This window comes from Anopheles funestus, chromosome X, assembly GCF_943734845.2.
Source record: "Anopheles funestus chromosome X, idAnoFuneDA-416_04, whole genome shotgun sequence".
Classification (NCBI taxonomy): Eukaryota; Metazoa; Arthropoda; class Insecta; order Diptera; family Culicidae; genus Anopheles; species Anopheles funestus.
The window spans coordinates 6541537-6563870 of record NC_064597.1 but is presented as its reverse complement, the minus strand read 5'-3'; the positions used below and the strand labels follow the sequence as shown (position 1 = coordinate 6563870).

Below are 22334 nucleotides of genomic sequence, written 5' to 3'. Positions count from 1 at the left end.
CTGGCCACAACAGGCGTCAGTCAAGGTCGATCGACGCATATCTAGCCCAGAGTTTCTTAGTTCGGATGAACTCCACCGTTTTCTATACTTGATCTCTCCGCAAGTGTCGCTGCGGCCTTGATTTGTTGGGCACTCTGTGGATTCATCGGAATGTTTTCTCGGCTCAGGTCAAATCATTTTGCTCTGGATAGACATCTGAAGCATATTAACCTGGCTACGTCGAAGGAGTGTGGTTGTGGAGTATGTGGACCATCTTCTGGGCCAGGGGTCTCCAAACTACGGCCCTCTCGAGAGATCCCGAGATTGGCCCTCAGCTGTGGCTATTCCACTCAAAGCGTCCCGCCATCTAAAAAGTTTGGAGGAACCCTGTTCTGAACCATTGCGTGGAGTTTGAAATCTCAAGAACTTTCTTGTTGGATGCGATAGAGTTGATCTTAAGGCTTCCTGGATTGGGATGTCGAGATCTAGATCTTTTGAGACTCATACAACGCTTGGTGCGAGGTCTTCTGCTTTAATCCCTTTTACCTAATTTCCTTCCTTCTGTTATTTGTTGTGTAACAGAAATAAGAAATAATAGAAGCTTTATTCAGACAGAAGAAAGTTCGACGAACACCAGCAAGAGAAGAAGTTACGATTTTGTTGAAGAAGATGGCAATCATCAGTCATTGCAGATGAAGATTTTTATGTCATCGGCCCAATGAAGATAACCACAAAACAGGTGAAAACATTACAAACATAAATAACGCTTTGTGCGAAACAAACCATTTGTTGATAGTTTTATTTTCATCGCTAACTTTTTAAAAGGAATTCCTCCAAACCCAGTTCCCAACAATAGAGTAGGGGAGGAAGCTTTTTTGTCGTTCTACAAACTAATGAAAAAATAAATAATTCAATCGTACATACTATGAATGAAATGGAGGATCATATAGTAACAAAACGGTAACAAACTGTGACTGTGCGCCTGGTGTAGGAAGGAAATGTTTTTTCTTGGGGTGAGGTGAGGGAATTTGACAGACAGTTTATCCAGACGTAGCCTAGGTGGATCCTACGGAAGCAGGCTGTAGATGGGGCCGAGGCTGATCTCGACCAGCGATTGCACCTATTCTTTTATTTTGTTTTGCTTTTTGGCATCGTACTGATGTTTATATCTTGAAACTGATGCTATACGGACGATCGTTATAGTGTGGAATGCGGGGCAGTGGGTAAGGAGCCTTTACGCCGAGTCGCACGTGGGAGGGAATGCGGCGAACCGGTCGGAACTTCTGGGCATTCGAGACAATGGGCGGGCGGCTCGGGTTTCCATGATCGAGCGGACGCTTCGCTGCCTGCGCCTTCAGGTACTCGATCTGCTGCCGGAGTGCCTCCTTCTCCAGCTTCTCGTCCTCCTGCGACTTCAGGAACTGGTGGTAGTGGGGCCGGGCAGCCGGACTACCGTCGCCGAGCAGCTGCGCCACCAGTGACTCGTCCTTCAGCGCGTGTTCCGAGTTGAGGAAGCTCTCGATCTGGCCCTTCGCCGCTATACCGGCATCTAGATGGTCGGCGGGATACAAATTGGGGACATCTTGTAGTTTAAATTTTGGCCGAAAGTCGAGAGGATTAGGATTAACAATGCTACCGGTAGTGCCGAGCGTGTGCGGGTGTAGGTGTGCGTGTGACTGGGCCGGATGTGGCAGCGTCTGCTGCTGTTGGTGATGTTGAAGGTGATGCGGCAGGTGATGTGTCGACTGGGGAAGTTTGTGGTGTGGTGAGGTGTTTTTGGTCAGTGTACCGGGCAGCTTGTGTCCAACGTTAGCGTACGTGCCACCCTCGCTAGTGAGCTTAATGTTCTTTACGTCGAAGTCGGTGGCGAACTTGCTACCCAAGTTGGCTGCACCGACACCGGCAGCTCCAACACTACCAAGCTTGGGGAACTTCCCTTTGCTCGGTAGTGGCTCAGCCGAACTTTCGTAGCTCTCCTCGGCACCGTAATGGCCCTTGCCGAAGTAGGAACCGAATTTGTAATTCTCTTCACTTTCGAGCTCGTACGGTGCTCGGCCAGCCCCATTGCCATTACCTATAAGTCCCTCGCCAAAGTGCTTGAGGGTGTTGAGCGTTGACTTCACCAGCGGCGGCGGTTCGGCAAAGTTAAACTTGTTCTTGGACGAGCCTGGACCACCCTGCTGCTGTTTGTTGCCACCACCGAAGCTGCCACTGTCGAAACTTCCCAGCCCGGTAAAGTGATTGCTGGCCGATGCAAGCGATGCACTGCTACCGAACGTGTCGTCGTCGATTGACACCTTCGGCTTCTGTTTGCCCTTGCCGGCAAGCGCCCCAATACCTCCGTCCTCGTACTTGAACGGTACCTTCTTAACCTTGCCCTCGAAACCGAACGAGCTGCCGGCGGCCGAAGTAAACGAGCTACTGGCACCACGGTGTTTGCCGGCTGCACCTAGCTTGGGCTTTCCAGCGCCGTGTCCAAGGCTAGCGTACACATCGTACTCCGTCGAGTCGTCCAGGTGAGCAAGTTTGCCGGCCGCCTTACTGCTACTGGTCGGAGTCGGATGGGAGATTGAAAATTTGCTCGAAATTGCCGAGGACGCTTTCGTCTTGCCACCGAGCCCTACGATCGAGCTCGTATCGAGCAGATGCGCATTGCCACCGGTCGGCAGCTTCGGTTTGGCAAAATCCCCACTCAAAAAGTCAAACGCTCCGCTGTTTGGTTTCCTATCCTTGTTGCTTGCATTGGTCGTGGGAAGAAGGGAAGCCTTTTTGTGATTCTTAAACGCGCTGAAGGTGGACTCTTCATCCGAGCTGGATCCTTCCAGCACACCGACGTCTGTACCACCGCCCGAGAGTTTAGTGCTGCCAAAGGTGTACTCCGAAAATGACTGTCAAATAGCAGAAAAAAAACGTAGCAAATGATGCGATCAACTACGAAATGGATCATTTCACAGAATCCATCACACTTACCGTGAGTTTATCGCCATCTGATTTAAAGTTGCCGGATACACCGCTACCGCCGATACTACCCGACACGGGATACGAATCGCTTACCGTGTACAAATCTTTGCCGTTCGGTTTAAACTTGCTCTCCGAACCTTCACTGTCATCCGTCAGCGGGCTTATTGTAGTTGTTGTAGAACCCCGACGATATAATGGCCGCCGCCGTTCGACACCTTCCGCGGATGTCATCACCACCAATACTACTAACAGTACTGCTGATATAGTCATTTTCGTGGACAACACCTAGGAAAACAAATCGCAAAGTTAGTATACTGCAATTGAATTCTTCACTTGACAAATAGAACATTATACTCATTTATAAATTACACTCTAGCTTCAAAGAAATTTGAAGTTTTCGACACTAAATCTTCAATATTTTTTTCTGAAACTAGATTTTATGAAAAAAAAACATTCAAAGTGAAACATGTAAAGAGAACCATGCAATGACATCATTCTGCTTTTAGAATATTTATATTTTCCACCCAAAAAACGTATCAAATTCATCTAACAAAGTTTATTCATTGACCTTGCCATTATTCTGTTATCAACTGACACGCGTCTCAGTAAAATTCAAAACTCAAAACAAACTTATCACTAGCACATGTAAAAAAACTGTTGAAAAATCCCATATTATTCTATTCGGGTACATTAAGCACAGCTGTCCTACTTCTGTGGTGAGATGTTTATGATGACTTGGTAAAAACAAACAAAACAAGTTTACATCTCTCTGCTGTCCCAAAATGTTTAGTCCAAATCTTTACCATCCCCAACTCAACATTCGGTTGCAGCTGACTCGCGTTGATTAAAATGGCCCATCTCTATGCTTTTGTCGCTCTTCGGATTTTTGTTTTTACTTTCCATCAATAACTGATAGCCTAATGAACTTCAAGTTTGCCAGTCAGCTGTGATCCGTAACCAGTTGTTCCTGGTGGTACGGCCGGTGTAATCACATCGCATCGAACGCTCGGTAGTTAAGGAACGATTCCGGCTTGCAGGCAGAACAAAGGTGAACACACGAAACATTTTGCAAATCAACTATCAAACGAAAAAATCACCATGAAACCGGCAATCAACCGTTTAGTGTTTGTGGCATTAGTGGTGTTTGTTTGCTTAGCATCCGTTTCGCAAGCGTATGTCTATATCATTCCCAACGCGAAAAGTCCAGGTAGGTACTCAAGCGGTATAGCTAATTCATCTTAATTTTTTAATCCAATTTACACTCTCCCCAAAAAAACATTGCTTATAAAGATCAAGAAGGTCACTGCTATGATGAAACACTAAAGATATCGGTTCCCGTTAATGAAGTCCGACAGCGTCCGGAGCGGTGTGAAACGATGAGCTGCGGTGATGATTATTCGCTGCAAGTTGCCGGGTACGTACATCAAGTGTGAAACAAAGGTGGAGTAAATGCAGGAGTAAATAATCATTTCGCTCGTCATTTTAGTTGCGGTGTAATTGCAGCGGGCCCCGGAATGACCATCACTAAGACGAATTATTCGAAACCGTACCCAGACTGCTGCCCGCACGTAGCAATGAGTGCGGAGAATGTAGTATGAAAAATATACCGATTGTTATAAAGAAACGTTTTGTCACAGATTCAAGAATCAAGAGACAGATGTGAGAACAAAATATATAACTCTTAGTTGCACAACACAGAATAGCTGTATATTATTCTTTCACCTTCTTATCAGCATATGTTTTTTTTGTGTTTCCTGCACTTACTTCATCATGGTACGTGTATGTTCTAATGCTGATAAGGATTCAGTATTAGTCAGAAATAATCAACATACAACGAAAGGTTTCAATAGTTCGCAGTATAAAATAAACTATTAAGAGTACGTGATAAGCGGCGCCAGTTGCACTAGGCAGGCTCGGGTATCAAATTTCATCCGGACCGTTCCCCAGTAGAAAGTATTCCAGAAATTGGCCGGCATGACTTCAGAGGTCGTAAAGCCAAAGAGAGAGAGACAGAGAGAGAGAGAGAGAGAGAGTGAGAGAGAGAGAGATAGAGACATAAACTATGCAAGACCTTCAGGGTGTTAAAGAACATGCTCTTATCAACGCATTTAGACATATTGTTGTAGTGATGGGTAAATTATAAATTTTGCTGGAGTCGGATCGGTCCGACTCCGCCACCATTTGGAGTAGGAGTCGGAATGACTCCGGCAGATTTGTTGGAGGCGGTGGTCGAGGACCAAGCCCTGCAAAACGTAGGAATGTACATGGCCATGACTAGTGCGGCTCGGTCGGACTCATCCGGAATCGATCGGACCCATTCGGACTCGTCGGAGTCGGAATCAATTTTTCATACGCGGAGTCGGAGTGGATCCACGATTCCACTCCGGATTACCCATCACTATAATGTTGAAACGGCTCTTGGCATTAGTGATGGGTGGATCGACCCGAACCTACCGGATCGGAACCATCATTAGCCGATCCGAACGGGCTCGGATCGATCCGTAGATACAAGTTAGTATGGTAGGTGGAAACTACTATAAGCGACTCCGACCCATGGGTGCAACGAGTTCGGATCGGACTCGGGTCGAAGTAGGTTCAGTAGGTCCAGTAGGTGCAACGATTCCAGTAGGCGACTCCGATCCGTGGGTGCAGCAAGTTCGGGTCAGGCTCGAGTCAAAGCAGGTTCAATAGGTTCAGTAGGTGCAAGCTACCATGAGCGACTTCGACCCGTGGGTGCAGCGATTTCGGATCGGATTCATATCGAAGAAGGTCCAGTAGGTGCAACGATTTCGGTAGGCGACTCCGATCCGTGGGTGGAGCAAGTTCGGGTCGGAACTACTGAACTTACTTGCATTCTTGCGGGGTCTTCCTGGACCCGCTACACGCACGAGTCGATTCCGATTCTGTTGCAACCCGACTCCAGGTCGAGCCATGACATGAATCGTATGACCCATCACTACTTGGCATACAGCAAAATTGTAATTACCCGTTTTAGCCGGGCTATTTCCATTAAAAAAAAAACCCGCACGCGCAAGTGCGCTAAAAATAACACTTTCTGCAAAACCAAAAAAAAACCCCAAAGTGTTGCAGATAAACCCGTTGCAAAGCACCAGGAAGGGCAGTGATAGAAATGGAAAGTTTTACACACCAGCGTCGACCGTTTGTCGCACCTCCACGCAACCTCCACAGACGGCACGCGGGGTGTAAACAAGCTTTCCACCAACCTCCCCTCCCCCCCAAAAGTAAATGGGGGGATCGCTACCGACCCAGAAAAAAACAACCGAACCGCTGGCGTCCCCCTGTGGCAAGGCAAAACCAGGGAACAGAGTTGTGGAGATGAGGGGGGGGGGGGGGGGGAGTTGGTAATGGGGATGTATGTTGAAAGAAAAACCCAACCTCCCCGCCCCTCTCCTACCCTTCGGGGTGATGATGTAGGAGACGCGCATTCGGCACTTTCTTCTTTGTTCGATCACCGTGGTTCCGATTTCTAGCAATTTATCGTCTCTTCAGCAAACAGCAATCAAACCAACCCAATACGGGTGATAAGCATCTCCGTTCGATTTTTCCTCAAATTTTGTTTATTATTTTTTTCCCCTCATCTGATGTTTCCATCGACATCGTTTTGAAAACGTTTTCCAATCCACATGTATATGGGTTCACACAGTGCTTATAGCGGTAGATAAATGCAATTACACTGGAAGCTGTGAGCTTTCCCAATTGCTCAAGCAAAAAAAAAACCTCAAAAAGACGTTCCTCATTAAGATCTTATTTTCAAAGGTTTGGACAGCCTTCGTTGGCTGTACTGATTGTAGTGAATGTAAGTAGATGTTGCTGAGATAATAATTCATGCCATTAAGATCAGTTTGCCACTTGTTGGATTTTTGTACCTTCCAATTATTCGTTAGTAATTTCTCCTCAGACATGTTACCAAAATCGTTCAAAATTAAATTTATTCGCTTGCATATTTATGTAAGAAATTTTTTTTGTAATAATTTGTAAAGGTTGCTCAATCTTCTTCAAATTTAAATATTATGGCACTACGCTATAAACTGATGAGGTGGAAAATAGTTTCTACAACTCTTTCCGTTACGGGTTTTAACACGTGCTTCAAGCTCGTTTCATCGGGTCGTAAAATTCGTTACAGCAATAAGATTTCTTTACGCGCATCGTTCAGTTTACAGCATAATTGGTTAGTTTTATTTGCACCGGAAAAGATGCTTTTTTTTTGCTCTTTAGTTGTATGATTTAGATGCGATGATTCAATCGTAAATTTAATGGATTTTTTTTTGTTGTTGTATTGAAAGTCGTTCGTTATGTGAGATTTGTGGTGTTTAATAAGGAGTTTAGTGTCATTTTTTTTAGCTAGATCACAAACTCTACAACCACAAATTAGCGGAATGCAAATGTTAAATAATAAAAATAATCAAAATATAAATTCATTTAAAAAAAATTCTCTCAGTGAAGTTGACCATTAAATTCCAAGTATTTATCTCCTGAAGTAATTGTCGATATCTTCTCAAACTATCAACACTGTCCGGATAATATGTATTGTAGCATAGAGTTGATGATATTTTCAATATATTCCTGATGTTCAATTGGAACATGTCTGCCTCGGGTATCTGTTCGTCCACCTATTGGAAAGCTTTGGATCACTAAACATTTTGGAGATGCATCACTTTTACCAACAAAAACTCAAGATTATAAACAGTTTTTAAACCCTCCAATAGACTGATTTACCATGACAGTCGGTAGTAAATTCGCACGGATGGTTGATTGAAGTTTTGTCGGCTGATAAGCTACCACTTGACCAACGGAGTAAGAACGAGAAGTTTAAAACTTTGCCCAGAAATTTCTATCCAAAAAAAAAGTTTTTCTCACTCGCACGTACTCACTAATCGTTCTACTCGACAAAACGACGGTTCGGTAGGTCACTGTTCAAAGTTCACAAAACTACACACAAAAAGGACCTGGGCTGATCCTGCCGATCCTGCCGATCCACTCACTCTGTTGCTACTGAATTGCTTCTCCACAGTACACTCCGGTCGTGTTGGCGTGTTGGCGAACTGGCACGATCACACGTTTTGAGACCTGCACCGCATGGGATGGTAATCTGGCCGAAACTAAGCAATTTCCAGCACTTCCGATCGGTTTTATAGCCTTTCTCCGGCTGCGGCTTACCCAATCAGCCAACCCAATGATTTCCTATACCGGCTGGCAAACCATAGTTACCATTTCTGCCCGATTTCTTCCAGCCTCTTCCACAACAATGCCCTCCTACTCTCCTCTCGCGCCTTGCTACCTCGCTCCAGGCGGCGGGTGGAGGAGGGGGAGGGGGGAGGGGATGGGGAGGGGTTCGCGTTCCCGCTCTACCAGATATTCAACAAACCGTGTGTTGATTGAAGATTGTGGGGCTACTTTAAACTTTTGAAGCTCCAATTGCCATTGCCATATCTTACACCTCTTTCATTGCCTTCCTCTCGTTATTTTGATTCTTTTTTTTTGTACATCACTTCACTCATAGTCTGCCCAACACTGTTTTTACTATCTCTGCCCTTTTCCTCGTTCCATGTTTGCTGTACCATCGGTGTAACACACTCTTCTCCATCCTTACAGTTTAGCGAACCCACCCTTTAAGCCACCATAACCTACTGGCAGTTCATCTCTTTCCATTTCCTTTACGCCGGCAGAATTATACGGTCGCGCGCGCCGTGGACACCGTACACCGTGGCGGTGATTCCAGGTCCAAGATATGTATGCGAGCACGCTTCCACTGTTACCGGTTTTGGATCAAAGGTGGCCAACCTGCTCTTCTTAACGTTCGGCGGAAAGCACAACTCGTTTCCACGTGCCACACGGTAAGCACCCAAATGCTACCGCGCGTAGGTCGAAACGGCAGATGTGGAATATCAGATGACTGCAAAAAAAAAAAAAAACACGAGCCCGATTCTTCAGCTGTTGTGTAAAAAGCAAAAGCAATTGGCACAAGTTCATTTGGAAGGAAGGAAAGGAAAAGCGCGCGCCACGCAAAAACCGTAACCGTGGGACATGGGTCCGAACTGACCGACTAGTACACTATGCAATGGGGTAAGCTCCAATGCGCGAGATATTAGAAACACACTTGCGAACGGAGAAATGCTACCAAACCTGACGGGTTGCTCCCGAGATGGTATGAAGATTGTGCAAACGCGTGCGATCGTAGGTAGAGATGACAAATCTGTCAACTTCATTTCCTCAAGTTCCTCTCGATGAACAAACTGGATGTAGGTACGTATTTAATCGAAATGTAACAGCCCTATTGACGAGTTCCCCATCCAAAGATCACATGTATACTGCTAGTGGAACACACGAAGCGAGGTGTCACATCTATCAGCTTCAGCTTAAATTGATTGAGATAGCATCAACAAATGAAGGCAAGCTTAAATTTTTTTTAAAACTTTGCCTCATTAAGGTATCTTCTATTGTAATAACTTCCTTTCTTGTTTTTATTGGAGAATTAAGGATTTTGCCATGATGTAGTAATGCCCGTAAGGTTAAAGACAATAATATTAAAAGTGTCCCAAGGTTTATAGTGATGTAACCCCTATTCAAAAGAGACTTAAAGAGGTTAAAGACAGTAATATTAAAAGTGCCCCAAGGTTTATAATGATGTAAGCCCCATTCAAAAGAGACTTAAAGAGGTTAAAGACAGCAAAGATAAAGGTGTCCCAAGGTTATTAGTGATTTGAACCCCACTCAAAAGAGACATCATAATAGTGTAGTTGTAGTGATGTTTATGTTTCACCTGACAGGAGTGATATACTGGATATAGCAATAGGATATAGTAATATCTACTGGATATAGCGGAAATAGTAGACCAAGATCTTCAATATTGTAGTGCTGCAAAAGGAAGACGATATCTCCTTCAATATTGGAGAATGTCTTAAGAATATCTAAGAATATCTTAAGTTGTTCTATCTGCAACCCGTCTACCAGACTTTATAGTTACCCAAGACTTAGAAAATTTGAAGAAGACTTAAGCTAGACTTCAATACATTCATTTTGTGATGTACTTTTAAATTCTCATGTACCAACATGGTCTAGTTATATAAATGTCACTCAATTAAACGTCACCAGTTAAGCATTGTACCGGAAGAGGGAATCTGTAAGCGACATAATCTGTACCAGAGAATACCATTACGTCATTGATAGGGAACCGATGTGCAGCGCACTGATATAAACTTATCGTTTTTGTTGTCTCGCCGTACCAAGCAAAAAACAACACACACATAATACGCCCAAATACCGCCAACCCCGCCATTATGGCAAATTGAAAAACTCGAACAAGTTTATTTCCTTTCTTCTCTTCGGTTGGTTTACAACTGACTGCTCCGGGACCGTAATGCTAACGCGCACTAGTTACAGTATACAGGAGCAAACAGAGCCAAAAGCAACTACAGAAAAAAAACCAGTTTGGCAAACCTTTTACAGGAAATAGTTACGCGCAGAAAGTAGCAATCAAACAGGAACTAGGAAACGCTTTGCAGATGCATACCTGACACATATCTGAATACACAGCTGTGTGCCCCGGCACCGGCAGGAGAATGCTAGGCGCCCGTCGAAGTGAAAACTATTAATGCGCAAGTTTTTTTAATTTATTTTTTATTTTTGTTGCTTATAAAGCTGACTGGCAAAATTTTTGACACTTATCTTTGCACAGCACCCGGAACTTCCCCGTTAAAGATGTTAAATGAAGTGTTTTGTTTTATTATTTATCAATTTTTTTGTTTGTTTGCGGATTAGATATTGCGATTGCGACATTGCGTAACGGTCCCGTTTTGTTCGTTCAATTTAAATTCAACACACCCCGCTTTTCATTTCCTGTTATTAGCTTTTCTTTTATTTTAAAAAACAACTCTGTTTTTTGCTACATGAAACATATCGTAGCAGCAGCTGGTACTTGAAGCTTTGTTTTACACAAAATTCCTCAGACATTAGTACTGAAATGTATTATTGAATGACCAAAGAACTTTACTTGAAGTTGTTTTTTGTTGCTGTCGGATATAATAGTTTGATCCTGTCACTCTTAAATTGAGCCTAATCATAACGGGTTTCGAAATCTGAATAAAAATAGGTTTCAAAGATGATAATAAGGTCGTAGATCACATCGCTTGAACTACATTTTGTGAATCAATTTCAATGTCTCAGCTTATATCTACGAAGAACCTGCATCTCTAACATCGACACCTACCCTTTCATTAATGTTCGTTCCACATTCGACGATACGCCTCTCGGCCAATACTTTGGACTAATTGCAAGAAAGGTCTTTCTTCCGAGATCGGACGTTTTCAATAGATGTGGAATTTCGGTACAACAACAACAACAAAAAAAAAACAAACTTCTGCTAAAACTGATCTACTCTGAACATTCACACTTTCTCCCCGATTGCCAAAGCGCTGACCGTACGCATGATCGCAGTGTAGCTCATCCTTCGCCACAGTACGTAGCCCTATTGTCCTGGATGAAGTGAAAAACGGTTGGTGGAAAAAGAAAGATGTGTTTTTTTTCTTCTTTAATCAAATAACACGCTCAGTTTACGTGACGTCTGACGGTTAGGCGAACAATTCAGAAGAAGGAGGGTAAAAAAAAGCTGATAATTATCTACCACACTTCTGATGCTACTGACACCGTACCGTTGGTTCCATCGTCCGAGGACTGTCCCGCACATCGTCCGAAGGCACATGAGGTACTCAATCAGCATCTTGATTCATTGCAAGCTGGGAGAAAGTGTGTACGCGGTTTGTCGCGGATTGCTGGTACCAAAAAGCGAACTAAGTGAAAGATGCGTCAAAACTTTGTACAAATCCCGTTAAATGTTTCTTCCTAATCGCTTTGCGCTCGTGTATTTAATATGTACAAGGTAACAGGAGTTTGGTTTTGGGAACATTTTGCTGATGTTTTGAGATCTTTTGAGGACAGTGTACTTGTCTGTTATATGTCCCAAATTTTCGTTTACTTCAATAACAACAAAAGTCCTTAGGGTTATTGGTGGGAAGTTCACGCAAAGATCCTAATAAAATAGATAAAGAAATGCTAAGGTATTAGGCTACTTTAAGATTGCAGCATACAGCGATCATTCTGAGTAACAAACGGAAAACTTTCCGTTGGAAAGACTCTAACCAAAACGGGAAGCAAATTTGCATTCCGCACATCCGTTAGAGTCGACGAAAGCTTCATCGATGTTTTTCTTCGATTAATCAATCTATCAAAATGAATACCATAAACAAAATTCAAAATAGTAACTCGTCGAGAGAAGCAACTGTATGGATTTTTGAATAAATATTGAGTTTTGAAGTCGCAAATCGTCAAATGCAGAGTTGTTTGTTAGGCTCTATTACTTTTTAATTTACACGGCCATGTGTTCCGCTTCTTCGATCTTCCGAAGAAGTAGACGCAGTTTAATTCCATCATCCAACCTCTTCTCATTCCCGAGGGACAAACCTTGAGTCTTGCTGTCTATCTCTTGAGGATCTCAAATAAATCGCAAAAAAGAAAATTTTGAAATATTCCATTCCGTATTTTGATAATAACTTAAGTAGTAATGGTCGGACAAGAATGAATAAACTATGCAAAGACGCAGATTTGAATTCTACATATATCATGAGAACATTGTTGATGTCTATCTCTTCAGGATTTTAAATAAATCAAATGATCTACAGAGCTTTTATCGATTGTAACGGGTGTTCGGCATGCAAATTTCCTTCCCGTTTGGTTAGAGTCATTCCAACGGAAACTTTTCCCTTTGTTACTCAGAATGACTCAGACTTATATCCAGAAGAAGAGGAATAACTTCAGAATCTTTGGAGAGCTTTGTGAGATGTTCTCCAGGAATTTTGGGATATGAAAGTGACAAAATTTTTGTTTCAGGAATTATTCCTGTATAGCTCAATATTATATCCACGAAGAGTTGAAGGTCAGTTAGTACATTAGCCCTAATCGTGTCACTATTTATTTTCGCAGGCTATCCTCGTTTCTTAACACAAGAAACGGCAACTCGGGAACAGCGTATATTCCGTACGATATCTTGGAGTTTCTTCGTTTTTCTTCTTCTCTTTTAGTGTTTCATTACAATCTTTGCTAAAACAGTGAAACCCGAATTAGAGGAATCCCACTCAGCATTGTAAACGTGTTCAGATTTACACAACGGGAAGGGAGAGAGGGAAGGAGGGGGGGTTGGTCGGGAAATTTCACTTTCCCGTGCAACCCGGTACAACAATAGCCGACCGTGGCGATCTTCATATGCTCATCGTTTTTGCCGTCATCATCGTAAAGGGGTTAAATATGGTCGGATTAGACGTGGGTTTTGAGCGAGGAGTTGAGGACGAAGAAGCGGAGCGGTAACTCATACGATAACCATAATCATCATGTTCATCCTCATCTGCTACTCACAAAGATGAATAGACCCTGGATTGTTAGCAACTATCTTCCTTCCTTAGCAGTAGAAACACACGCACCCCTCCCCCCTCCTCATCCTCTTCCCCCTTCGCTTCATCAACCAGTTTTTCCTCTTTCGTTTTATTCTATGGTTTTTCGTCTTTTTTTCGAGGCCAAACGGTGGCATACGCAATTAGCGAAATAATAACATTCCGTCGCAATTGTTAAACGGAAAGGTGTATACGTATGGTTCACCTTCTTTCGTTTTTCTTCTTCTTCTTTTTCTTCTTTCTTTAGGTTCGTTTGCGCTTACGCCGTGTAAAGTGGTCAGAAGAAGCATTAAGAAAAAAAAACGACATCGTTTTCACGTTTTCACAATGTACGGATTGAACGTTCGAAACCGTGTGCGGGTTACATCTCCGGAAAAGAGATAAGACGTTATACATGTTTTGGGCTGTTTTTTTTTTGTTTCATCTCCCAACAGCCTCTTGCTCCCGCTTTCTGGAACTCTGCGGGGGTTTTTTTTTGGTACATTTTCCTTTTGGACAGAAAATTTATAAATCAATCAATTGAAACCGGTCCACCAGCACCATCATTTTCTTTTTTTGTTTTTCTTCTCTTAGGCCCTTAGTATTTAGGGGGGTGGGGTGCGAGGACGGAAGGGGCGAAATTGAAAGGTTAGTAAATCCCTCCGGAATGGGTCAAAATTTGGACACGCTTCTTAGGGTTGAATTAATAATTGGAAGCAAAACAAATCTTCCGTTCATCAATATGAGAATTTATTGACCATGAAAATGTTCAAAAACCTAGTTTTTTTTTGGTTTTTGTTTTCGTGTGCTTTACACAAATGTCAGAGAGTTATGTTGCTATACATAAGGAGTTGTTGTGGTAAAAGATAAAAGGCACATAAAACGTAGTATTGGTTGGTAATGCTTATCAGATATACCTTACCATACCTCTGATCTGGTAATAAACTTGTACAACGCGAAAGACTCCAAACAAAAGGCTTTTAGACAAAAAAAAGGTTTGAAGCATATCGTTTAACCAGGCAAAGCGAAACAGCACAAAAAGTCCAATCGTTGACTTATCGGCCCTTTTCAGCCGGTCATTGTACGTACCAAAGCAAAAATGAAATAATTACCGGATGATCGTTTGCACCCTTTTGCCGGCGACCCCTTTTTTTGAGGTGAGAGTAAAGATTTATGCTGCGCCGCCAGATTGCATAAATTTAAAATGCATAGATGCACATTCCATTCGCTTCAGCGAACCGACCAACAAAAAAAAGACAAGAGAAAACTAAAACTTAAACTAGAAATAGAAATGAAAACAGCATTTGAAACAACGACAACATAAAACCGGTAACAGAGAGAAACATAAATGTTCGTGAAACTCTGTTCGTTAACTCGCGATCACTGTACCGCTTTAAATATTGACTTTTCCTACTCCACAAAGTTAAGCTTTTGCTTTTTTTAAATATAAAAACCAAAAAAGTGAATAATAATCGGATTCTGGATGAATCGGATTCAGATTCATGAATCATGAATGAATCTTTGAACTGAATCAATGATTTAAAAATCTAAATTTCAAAGATTCATGAATCATCGAGGATTCAGAGAAGAGTCAGTGAAGATTCATGTGAATCACTCTTTTCAAAAGATTCATTAAGCACAACACTAGCAAATATCGCTAAACCTTATATCAAAAAACCACTTGCTCGAACGATAACCTGTCGAAGTATGCAAACTTCAACACTATTTGTTTACATGTGTGTGTATGTGTGTACATACACTCCTATAAAGCTAAGAGCAAAACACTTTTTATGCCGATTTGCTGAGCTGCACTTGAAAAGTCAATTGGAAACTCGAACCGCCACAAGTCTGAATTATGTTTTCTTTCTGTTTTTTCTTCCTGTTTGGCTTAGAAGGCCAAAAGTTAGCCAAAAGTGTTTTACTACCAACCGTTGAAAGGTTTTTTTGTTTGTTTGTGTATGTTTTTTGACAAAACAAAACCGAACATGTGCTTATGTCTGCTTTCGCCCCACGTGTGTAGAAAATGAAAATTCAATTTTTTTTCTTGAATAATTTAACTTTTTAAAGGAAAACCAGCAGTTAAATGAACACAGCTTTTCACATTTGTATTGTTTTTTTTTGTGTTGCACATTACAGGTAACATTTTCATTTACAGGCGGAATAGTGAAATACGCACGCCGCACGCCGAACTCGCTCTTCGTACTCGTAATTTGACGCGCTCTCTCGGAAACATCCTTCGGCTGTTAGGCGGCACGCTCACCTATGTCAGAACAGTTGGGGGCCCGTGATGCTCTCGCAGGAAATTCAATATTCTGGAAGTAGCCAGTGCCGCACTAAGAGTTTTCCATTTTGAACCTAGTTCCGACAGTAAGAAGTGCATCCGGGCCCTTTTTTTCCATCGCACATAAATATGCAATTTACCGAACCGGACGCATGATTCAAGGTAAGATACATCAGACGGGATAGCAATGAAGTCCATACGGTTCGGGACACGGTTTCGTTTGAAGTCGTTTGTTACGCAGTAATTACCGCATTCGAGTAGTCAGTGGATTAGTGCCGTGTTTTAGGTGAAGATGTTGGGTGCATTTTCCTGTCTGTCTGTGTCTTCGAACAAACTTCCATCAACCCACAGTTCAACAGCTCTAAATTAGCTGCGTTTTAAGCTAAATCTCCACTATCCGGTGTGGTGAAGAAAAGCCGATAAGCCGATACGAAATATCAAAAAAACACCAAAAAGTGAATCACCGACCCATCACGACCTTGCTCTGGGAGGGAATTTTTAGTGCATCGAAAAAAAAATACACGCATTTTTGTATTTCCAATATAGTTCGCATACAAAAACCCCAAATGTATTGTCCGTTATCGATCGATGTACCTCACACCAGCGATTAAAAGTGGTAGCCGGCTATGAATTGGTTTGGTGAGATCAAACCTCACCTCAGCGATTGAGCGGTGAGTTTGATGCCATCTCAGCACAGTGATACTGCTCAGAGTAAGTTGGCTCTTGGGCAAAACCGAACGAGCCACATACGATTTTGTGTCGTGCCCCTGGGAGGGAAAAACCCCGCTTTCCGGCAGTGAAAAGAGTGCGAAAATTTTCCTCTCCCAAGAAAGCAAGAAAATACTGTGCAAAACTTGACGTACATGTTTACAAATACTTTTGCTTACAATAACATTGCTACCAGGCCCAAAAAATTAGGTTATTCGTGTACTATTTGGGAAGAGAAAAAGAAGGAAACTCTGCATAACAACAATCAACACCCAAAACGCCCTACATTAAGGGTGCATCCTTCAAGACATTGGAAAAAAACAGCAAAAACATGCAAATGTCTCACATCTATCCATATCAAACCTTCATCGATCTTTGGCGACTCGGTGCTGCTCAAACCGGACATCGCTTCTGATTTACTACGTGATTTACTTCTCGCTCTCGGCTAACCGTGTTCCTTTTCTAATATCCTTTCCCTGGGCATAAGCTTACATCTAACGTGTTGTGGATTTAGTAGCTCTCAAAGCCACATGACCTTATATGGAACGACCAATGTCCGCAATTCCCCAACTTCGGCAAATCTTGGACCACCTCTGATTTATTAATATCTTCTCCCGACATCATTCGTATTTAGTTGGAATGCACCAGTATGCATCGGTACAAGAATTCTGAGAAAGATCCATCTTTCATAAATCTTATTGAAATTCATTCCCTTTCAGCCAGTATCTGCCAATTCGTTTCGTGTCCTTTAGTGATGGGTAATCCGGAATGGAATCGTGGATCCACTGTATGAAAAATTGATTCCGACTCCGATTAATAATAAAATTGACTCCGGCGAGTCTGATTGAGTCCGGTCGAGTCCCGTCGAGTCCGATCGAGTCCGGTCGATTCCGAGTCCAAACGAGTCCGGTCGAGTCCGGTCGAGTCCGGTCGAGTCTGGTCGAGTCCGGTCGAGTCCGATAGAGTCCGGTCGATTCCGAGTCTAAACGAGTCCGGTCGATTCCGAGCGATCCCGATCGATTCCGAGTCCAAACGAGTCCGATCGAGTCCAAACGAGTCCGGTCGAGACCGAGTCCAAAGGACTCCAACACCCCAACCTCCCTCTAACTTCACCCGCAGCCATGGGTAAACTGTTAATTGTCCAGGCCTCAATACTACCACCCCCCACCCCCCCACCCTCCCTCTCGCTCTTGCCGGAGTCATTCCGATTCCGACTCCAGGTGGCGGCGGAGTCGGATCGATCCGACTCCGGTAAAATTCACTAGTGTCACTAGTCACTAGTGTCCTTACATCCAACAAACACCGAAGTAGATGCTATTTTGTCATTTCTGTACCTAGAAGTTTCCGGTCCGGAAGAGATTTGAATGCCGGTCCTGTCATGTGAAGACCATCAATCAATTTTTTTTTAATAATTTCTATTTTTTTTGTAATTTGATTTTTTTAGAAAAGATAATTAGACTTTCAAACGTACTAAACGTAACGTACTAAAATGATTTAAATGGACATTCAAATTTAGAGTGCTTGTTTCCCGGTTTTACGATTTATCAGCTTGCCAACCACTGACCACAGGGAAACAAACATTTTCTATGTTGCAGCGATTATTTTTGAATGCAATTGTAAAGTAATGCATACGCTGCATAAGTTTAAAAGCAAAACAAATATTTTCAAAACAAATTACAAAATGTTTTACGAACAAAATAAAACTCCATTCCTCATTTCAATTGAATTACATTGAAAAAAAAATGTAATCCACAATGAAAAACGATAATGTTTATCAGATGCACTTTTATGAGTAGCTGTAATGTGTCTGTATGCGTGTAGGAAATAAAACAATATTCTATATGTTTTGACCCGTGTTGTGTACGAAATGGAAATTGTGATGTTTTCCGTCCGTCATGCCAAATTTAAATCCCCATAAACACAACATTTCTCGTTGAGGCCGACAAAAAATGCGTACGTCAACGGATTGTAAACATGCCCTTTCCCACCCTTTCGCATATCCCAACAAACACACACACACACACACTTGTATATTGGTTTTATGTTTTTTTCCTGTTTGTTGTTGCTGCTATTGCTTCTTTCCGTACGATCGATACGACCGATTGAAAAGCATAGCATAGCGCATAAAACATGCAAACCAGAGGAAGAAAGAGAGAGAGATAGCGAGAACGATGCGGGAACGCATCGAATGGGATAGCATATAAGCGTGGCGTGGTAGCAGCAACAGCTTCGATACTGCCATGACGCAGCGCTGCTTACGGATCTTCACGCAAAGTGCACACGCAAACATACGTACGCCCGTGTACGCGTGTGACGGACATACTTGACAGCTCGCTGACGGCGAACACTTTTAGTTTACATTTGGGGCAAACCACGACTACGGCATGTTGAACATGGCTGCGTAAACCAACTGACCCGACGGGAGGACAAATCTGCATCTTGGTTTTGTGGCGGTGCGTGCCACCGTCAGCGCCGATGCTGCTTGCCATTAAAGCTGCTCACAACGTTACATTAGTAAGAAGCCGCCGTTACATCACAAGGGGGCAATTATTGCTAAACAGTGTCCGCTACTTCCTGCGTCTAGCCATCGGCACCACCGCAAGGAATGTGGTTCCGGTTTTCCATTGTTTCTAAACGTGTGCTAATTTTGGCATCATTTTCCTTTCATCCGCAGGATGGAACAGTAAACGTTTGACACAATGACACCCGCACAAAAGAACGCCTACCTGGAAGCTCACATGGCCGTACAGCAGCAAATGGCCCAAGCTGCTTTGCAGCTTCAGCATCAGCATCACCAGCAGCAACTGCAACAGCAGCACCTTCAACAACAACAACAGCAGCAACAACAACAACAACAACAACAGCAGCAGCAGCAACAACAACAGCAACAACAACAACACAGTCAAAGTTATTCGCGTGCTGTAAAGAAAACAAAAACCAGCCACGATGGTCATTCGTTCATGCAACAGGGACAGCTAGCACATCAATCTCAGCAGCAGCAGCAGCAGCAACAACAACAGCAGCAACAGCCCGGCAGCACACCCTCCGCCCTCCCGAATACGAACGTCAGCCACTACGCAAGCACGATAAAGGTGCCGCAAATCAATGCCGGTACGCACGGTAGTGCGGCAAACGCAGGCAATGACACTGTTGCTTCTGCTGCATCCGTCACCAGTACCACCACCGGCGCTAGTGCCGCGGTCACCACAGCGACCGGTAACGGGGGTGGTAGTGGGGGCGGTTGCAGCAGCAGCAGCAGCGGCAGCAGCACCTTCACCGTGCCGGATGACGTCGGGATGGGATTTGAAGGTGGAGTACGCGTTCTGCAAAGTTTGGGGAATTGGTACATCGATCCTGTCCGCTACTGCTAGATTATATCTAACCTCACCATCAACCTTTTTCTTTTCCCATTTCCGCTATCGCACGACGTTTGCTGTAACCGAACGTACACGAACGTTAACGGTATCCCAGGTCACCGGAGATACCGCCCAACATACCGCGGCCGAACCTGATACCGTTCACCGAACCGTACGCGGAAGGTGGTTCGATGCATCCGGCCACCCGGCTGAAAGCGCTGCAGCAGGTGCAGCAATCGTCTGCTGCAGCGGTCGCTGCCGTTGCAGCAGCAGCGGCCGCCGCCACCTCCGGTGCCTCACGCTCGAAGACGACACCGGCCAAAGGGAAACCGGCGGTGTCGCCGGCGGATCCGTCCGCACCACCGAAACCCGTGTTCGAGTGTACCGTGTGCGGGAAAGGGTTAGCCCGGAAGGATAAGCTAACCATCCATATGCGCATTCACACCGGCGAGAAGCCATACGTCTGCGAGGTGTGCGATCGGGCGTTCGCGCGCCGCGACAAGCTGGTGATACACATGAACAAGTTCAAACACGTTACGCCGACGAACATTGCACCACTCGGAAAGCGCCAGAATCGGTCTCTCACGATAGGTTTGGATCTGGGCATGTTTGCTTTAACGGGGAGGGTGGTTTTTTGGAGGGGGTGAACGGGATGCTGAATCCCACATGTGTACAGTATCTATACCCAGGGAAGACACTCCGTCGCTTCTGATTTTCTTGCATCATAATCAACAAACAAAACGCTACCACTTTTACCATTTTTTGCATGCTAATCGGTTTCTCTTTCTTCTTTCCTCCCTCCCCATTTCCGTAATACCTTCCGCACACATATGCACTTTCCCCCGTTTTCCATTTGTTTTTAGCGGAAAAAGAAGAGTTCAAAACGGAAGACAATAAGCCGCCAATGCTGGTCGATCATCAGGCGCTAGCGACACAAACGTTAACAACCGTCGTGAACAACATTGCCGCACAACACCAACAACATCAGCAGCAACAGCAGCAGCACCAGTTGAATACTCAACTATCCCATCAACAGCAGCAGCAAGTTCCTTCCAACCAGCATTCGCAGTCCGCTGCATCGTCCGAAGGAACGCAGCTGGGCAGTATCGGCGTACAGCAATCGCATCATACACTATCCTGGCCCTGCGAACTGTGCGGTCGGATGTTTGGCACCCGGGAAGAGTGGACACTGCACGCGAAAAGCCATCTGGAGGTAATCGTCCCACAACTACCATGCAACCGACCACCGGGAACGTAATACCATTTCACTGCGCGACCCACCTAACCTGGGGCGGGGATTTTTTTTTTGTTTTTTTTTTCATTTTTCCTGGATGTTCCGGTCACGTCCATATATTACACGTAGTAGCGGGAGTTTTATGTTTCAATCATTCATTTCTTCCTCCAAACCCTTCTGCTCCCATCTTTCTCTCCCCCCTCCCCCCCTCCCACATCGCTCACGATCGCTTTCCTTCCCGGCGCAGTATTGACAATACGGTGAACGCCAAGCGACGGCGCTGGAGACACTGCCCTGCCTACAGCGAGCCGCCACTAATGACGCCGGGGTAATTTACCCAAAAGCATTTCACGAACTGCAGCCGTCAAAAAGGGTTGCGTGCGCTACTCCACTTCCGTGCAGTGTGTGACCAAAGTGGGTGAAAAGAATTCGCAACGTGTGCACGAAAGTGTGCTTCGGGGTTTTTTTTGCATAGAATGCCCTACCCAGCAAAACAGCGTCTCGTCGGGTGCTGGATCGAAAAGACATCGTAGAGAGGATTAATTATAAACACACAAAACCACACAATACCACACATATCGAGTGCAATCCTCTCTGGAGTTCCTTCTGCTAGCTTAGCGATTATCCAACGATATTTGCAATGATTGAAGTGCGTCAAGCGCGCTAGCTAACGTGGACGGGCTGGCCAACTCACGGCAGGTGACTTACGCAAACTAACTAGGCCACATTCGCATTCTATTTCGAATTTTAAGAAATAAATGTACTATCATACACCATAACCCCAACGGTGGTTATGAAATAAATTGTACTAAACGCACTGGATGTAGGATTTTAAAGGATGGGCTTCATCTTTTCATTTCAACTGACGATGACGGTGTTGCAGCGATGAAATGGCAAGAAGCGTTCTGGATTTCTGAGTCTAAATTTAACTTATTTAATTCACAACAATGCAGAACAGGATCACTACCCGCTGCAAAGGAAACAAAGGTAAGGCCTTATGAAATTTTCATATTTTTAGAACTTTTTAATTTTTTCTTATTCTTTTTTTAATTTAAAGCAATATTTGAGAGAAAAGACACCTATTTCAACCCATTGGCATTAAAATAAATCAATTTAATTTTTTGTGCAAAATTTCTCAGAAAATCGTAAGGGGTAAGCCTTATGAAATTTTCGAGTGGAAATTTTTTTTGAAATTTTTTTCTGATTTTTTATTCTTTTTTTAATTTAAAGCACTATTTAATTGAAAAGAAACTTATTGCAACAAATTCCCATCAAAATATATCACATTTAAAATTGTTGCTACATTGCTCAAAAATGAGGAAAATTTTACATTTTCTCAAACAGGGTAAGGAACTTGGTTCCTCGAATAACTTCTG

The 22334-nt window shown here is 43.6% G+C and overlaps 3 protein-coding genes across 13 annotated transcripts in view; 2 read left to right on the top strand and 1 right to left on the bottom strand.

Annotated features, from left to right (window-relative positions):
• The window catches only part of LOC125768360 (uncharacterized), a 74772-nt gene extending 52809 nt beyond the window's left edge, over nucleotides 1-21963 (top strand). The window contains exons 1-5 of one of the 7 annotated variants that reach the window (XM_049435939.1): nucleotides 18398-18882; nucleotides 19043-19711; nucleotides 19840-20315; nucleotides 20588-20937; nucleotides 21842-21963. In XM_049435939.1, the coding sequence (XP_049291896.1) occupies nucleotides 19068-19711; nucleotides 19840-20315; nucleotides 20588-20937; nucleotides 21842-21847 (1476 nt within the window). In that variant the 5' untranslated portion in view covers nucleotides 18398-18882; nucleotides 19043-19067 and the 3' untranslated portion in view covers nucleotides 21848-21963. Of the gene's footprint in view, nucleotides 1-15553; nucleotides 15823-18394; nucleotides 18883-19042; nucleotides 19712-19839; nucleotides 20316-20587; nucleotides 21795-21841 lie in introns of those variants that run through there. The other 6 variants (XM_049435929.1, XM_049435948.1, XM_049435903.1 and 3 more) reach the window with 6 other exon arrangements.
• On the bottom strand, nucleotides 746-8224 carry LOC125768338 (uncharacterized). Of its 5 annotated transcripts, none has more exons than XM_049435843.1 (4): nucleotides 7678-8224; nucleotides 2950-3225; nucleotides 1616-2867; nucleotides 746-1561 (listed from the first exon to the last, which is right to left on the bottom strand). In XM_049435843.1, exons 1-4 carry the CDS (start codon nucleotides 7678-7680, stop codon nucleotides 1143-1145), a joined length of 1950 nt encoding a protein of 649 aa, XP_049291800.1. In that variant the 5' UTR covers nucleotides 7681-8224; the 3' UTR covers nucleotides 746-1142. The 5 variants fall into 5 exon arrangements, with proteins under 5 accessions (XP_049291800.1, XP_049291808.1, XP_049291768.1 ...); XM_049435851.1 differs by having other exon boundaries at nucleotides 746-1528; XM_049435811.1 differs by having other exon boundaries at nucleotides 746-2867.
• Nucleotides 3911-4640, top strand: LOC125768382 (U-scoloptoxin(16)-Ssd1a-like). The gene is made up of 3 exons (XM_049435963.1): nucleotides 3911-4147; nucleotides 4231-4354; nucleotides 4427-4640. Exons 1-3 carry the CDS (start codon nucleotides 4039-4041, stop codon nucleotides 4536-4538), a joined length of 345 nt encoding a protein of 114 aa, XP_049291920.1. The 5' UTR covers nucleotides 3911-4038; the 3' UTR covers nucleotides 4539-4640.
• Nucleotides 21964-22334: the final 371 nt, after the last annotated feature.

What these genes read in the sequence shown, in the direction of transcription:
- LOC125768382 (XM_049435963.1), top strand. Translation starts at nt 4,039, where the DNA reads ATGAAACCGGCAATCAACCGTTTAGTGTTTGTGGCATTAGTGGTGTTT. An exon ending in TCCCAACGCGAAAAGTCCAG is followed by an intron (nt 4,148 to 4,230) that starts GTAGGTACTCAA and finishes TTGCTTATAAAG; the next exon opens with ATCAAGAAGGTCACTGCTAT. An exon ending in TATTCGCTGCAAGTTGCCGG is followed by an intron (nt 4,355 to 4,426) that starts GTACGTACATCA and finishes TCGTCATTTTAG; the next exon opens with TTGCGGTGTAATTGCAGCGG.
- LOC125768338 (XM_049435811.1), bottom strand. An exon ending in CAGATGGCGATAAACTCACG is followed by an intron (nt 2,868 to 2,949) that starts GTAAGTGTGATG and finishes GCTATTTGACAG; the next exon opens with TCATTTTCGGAGTACACCTT.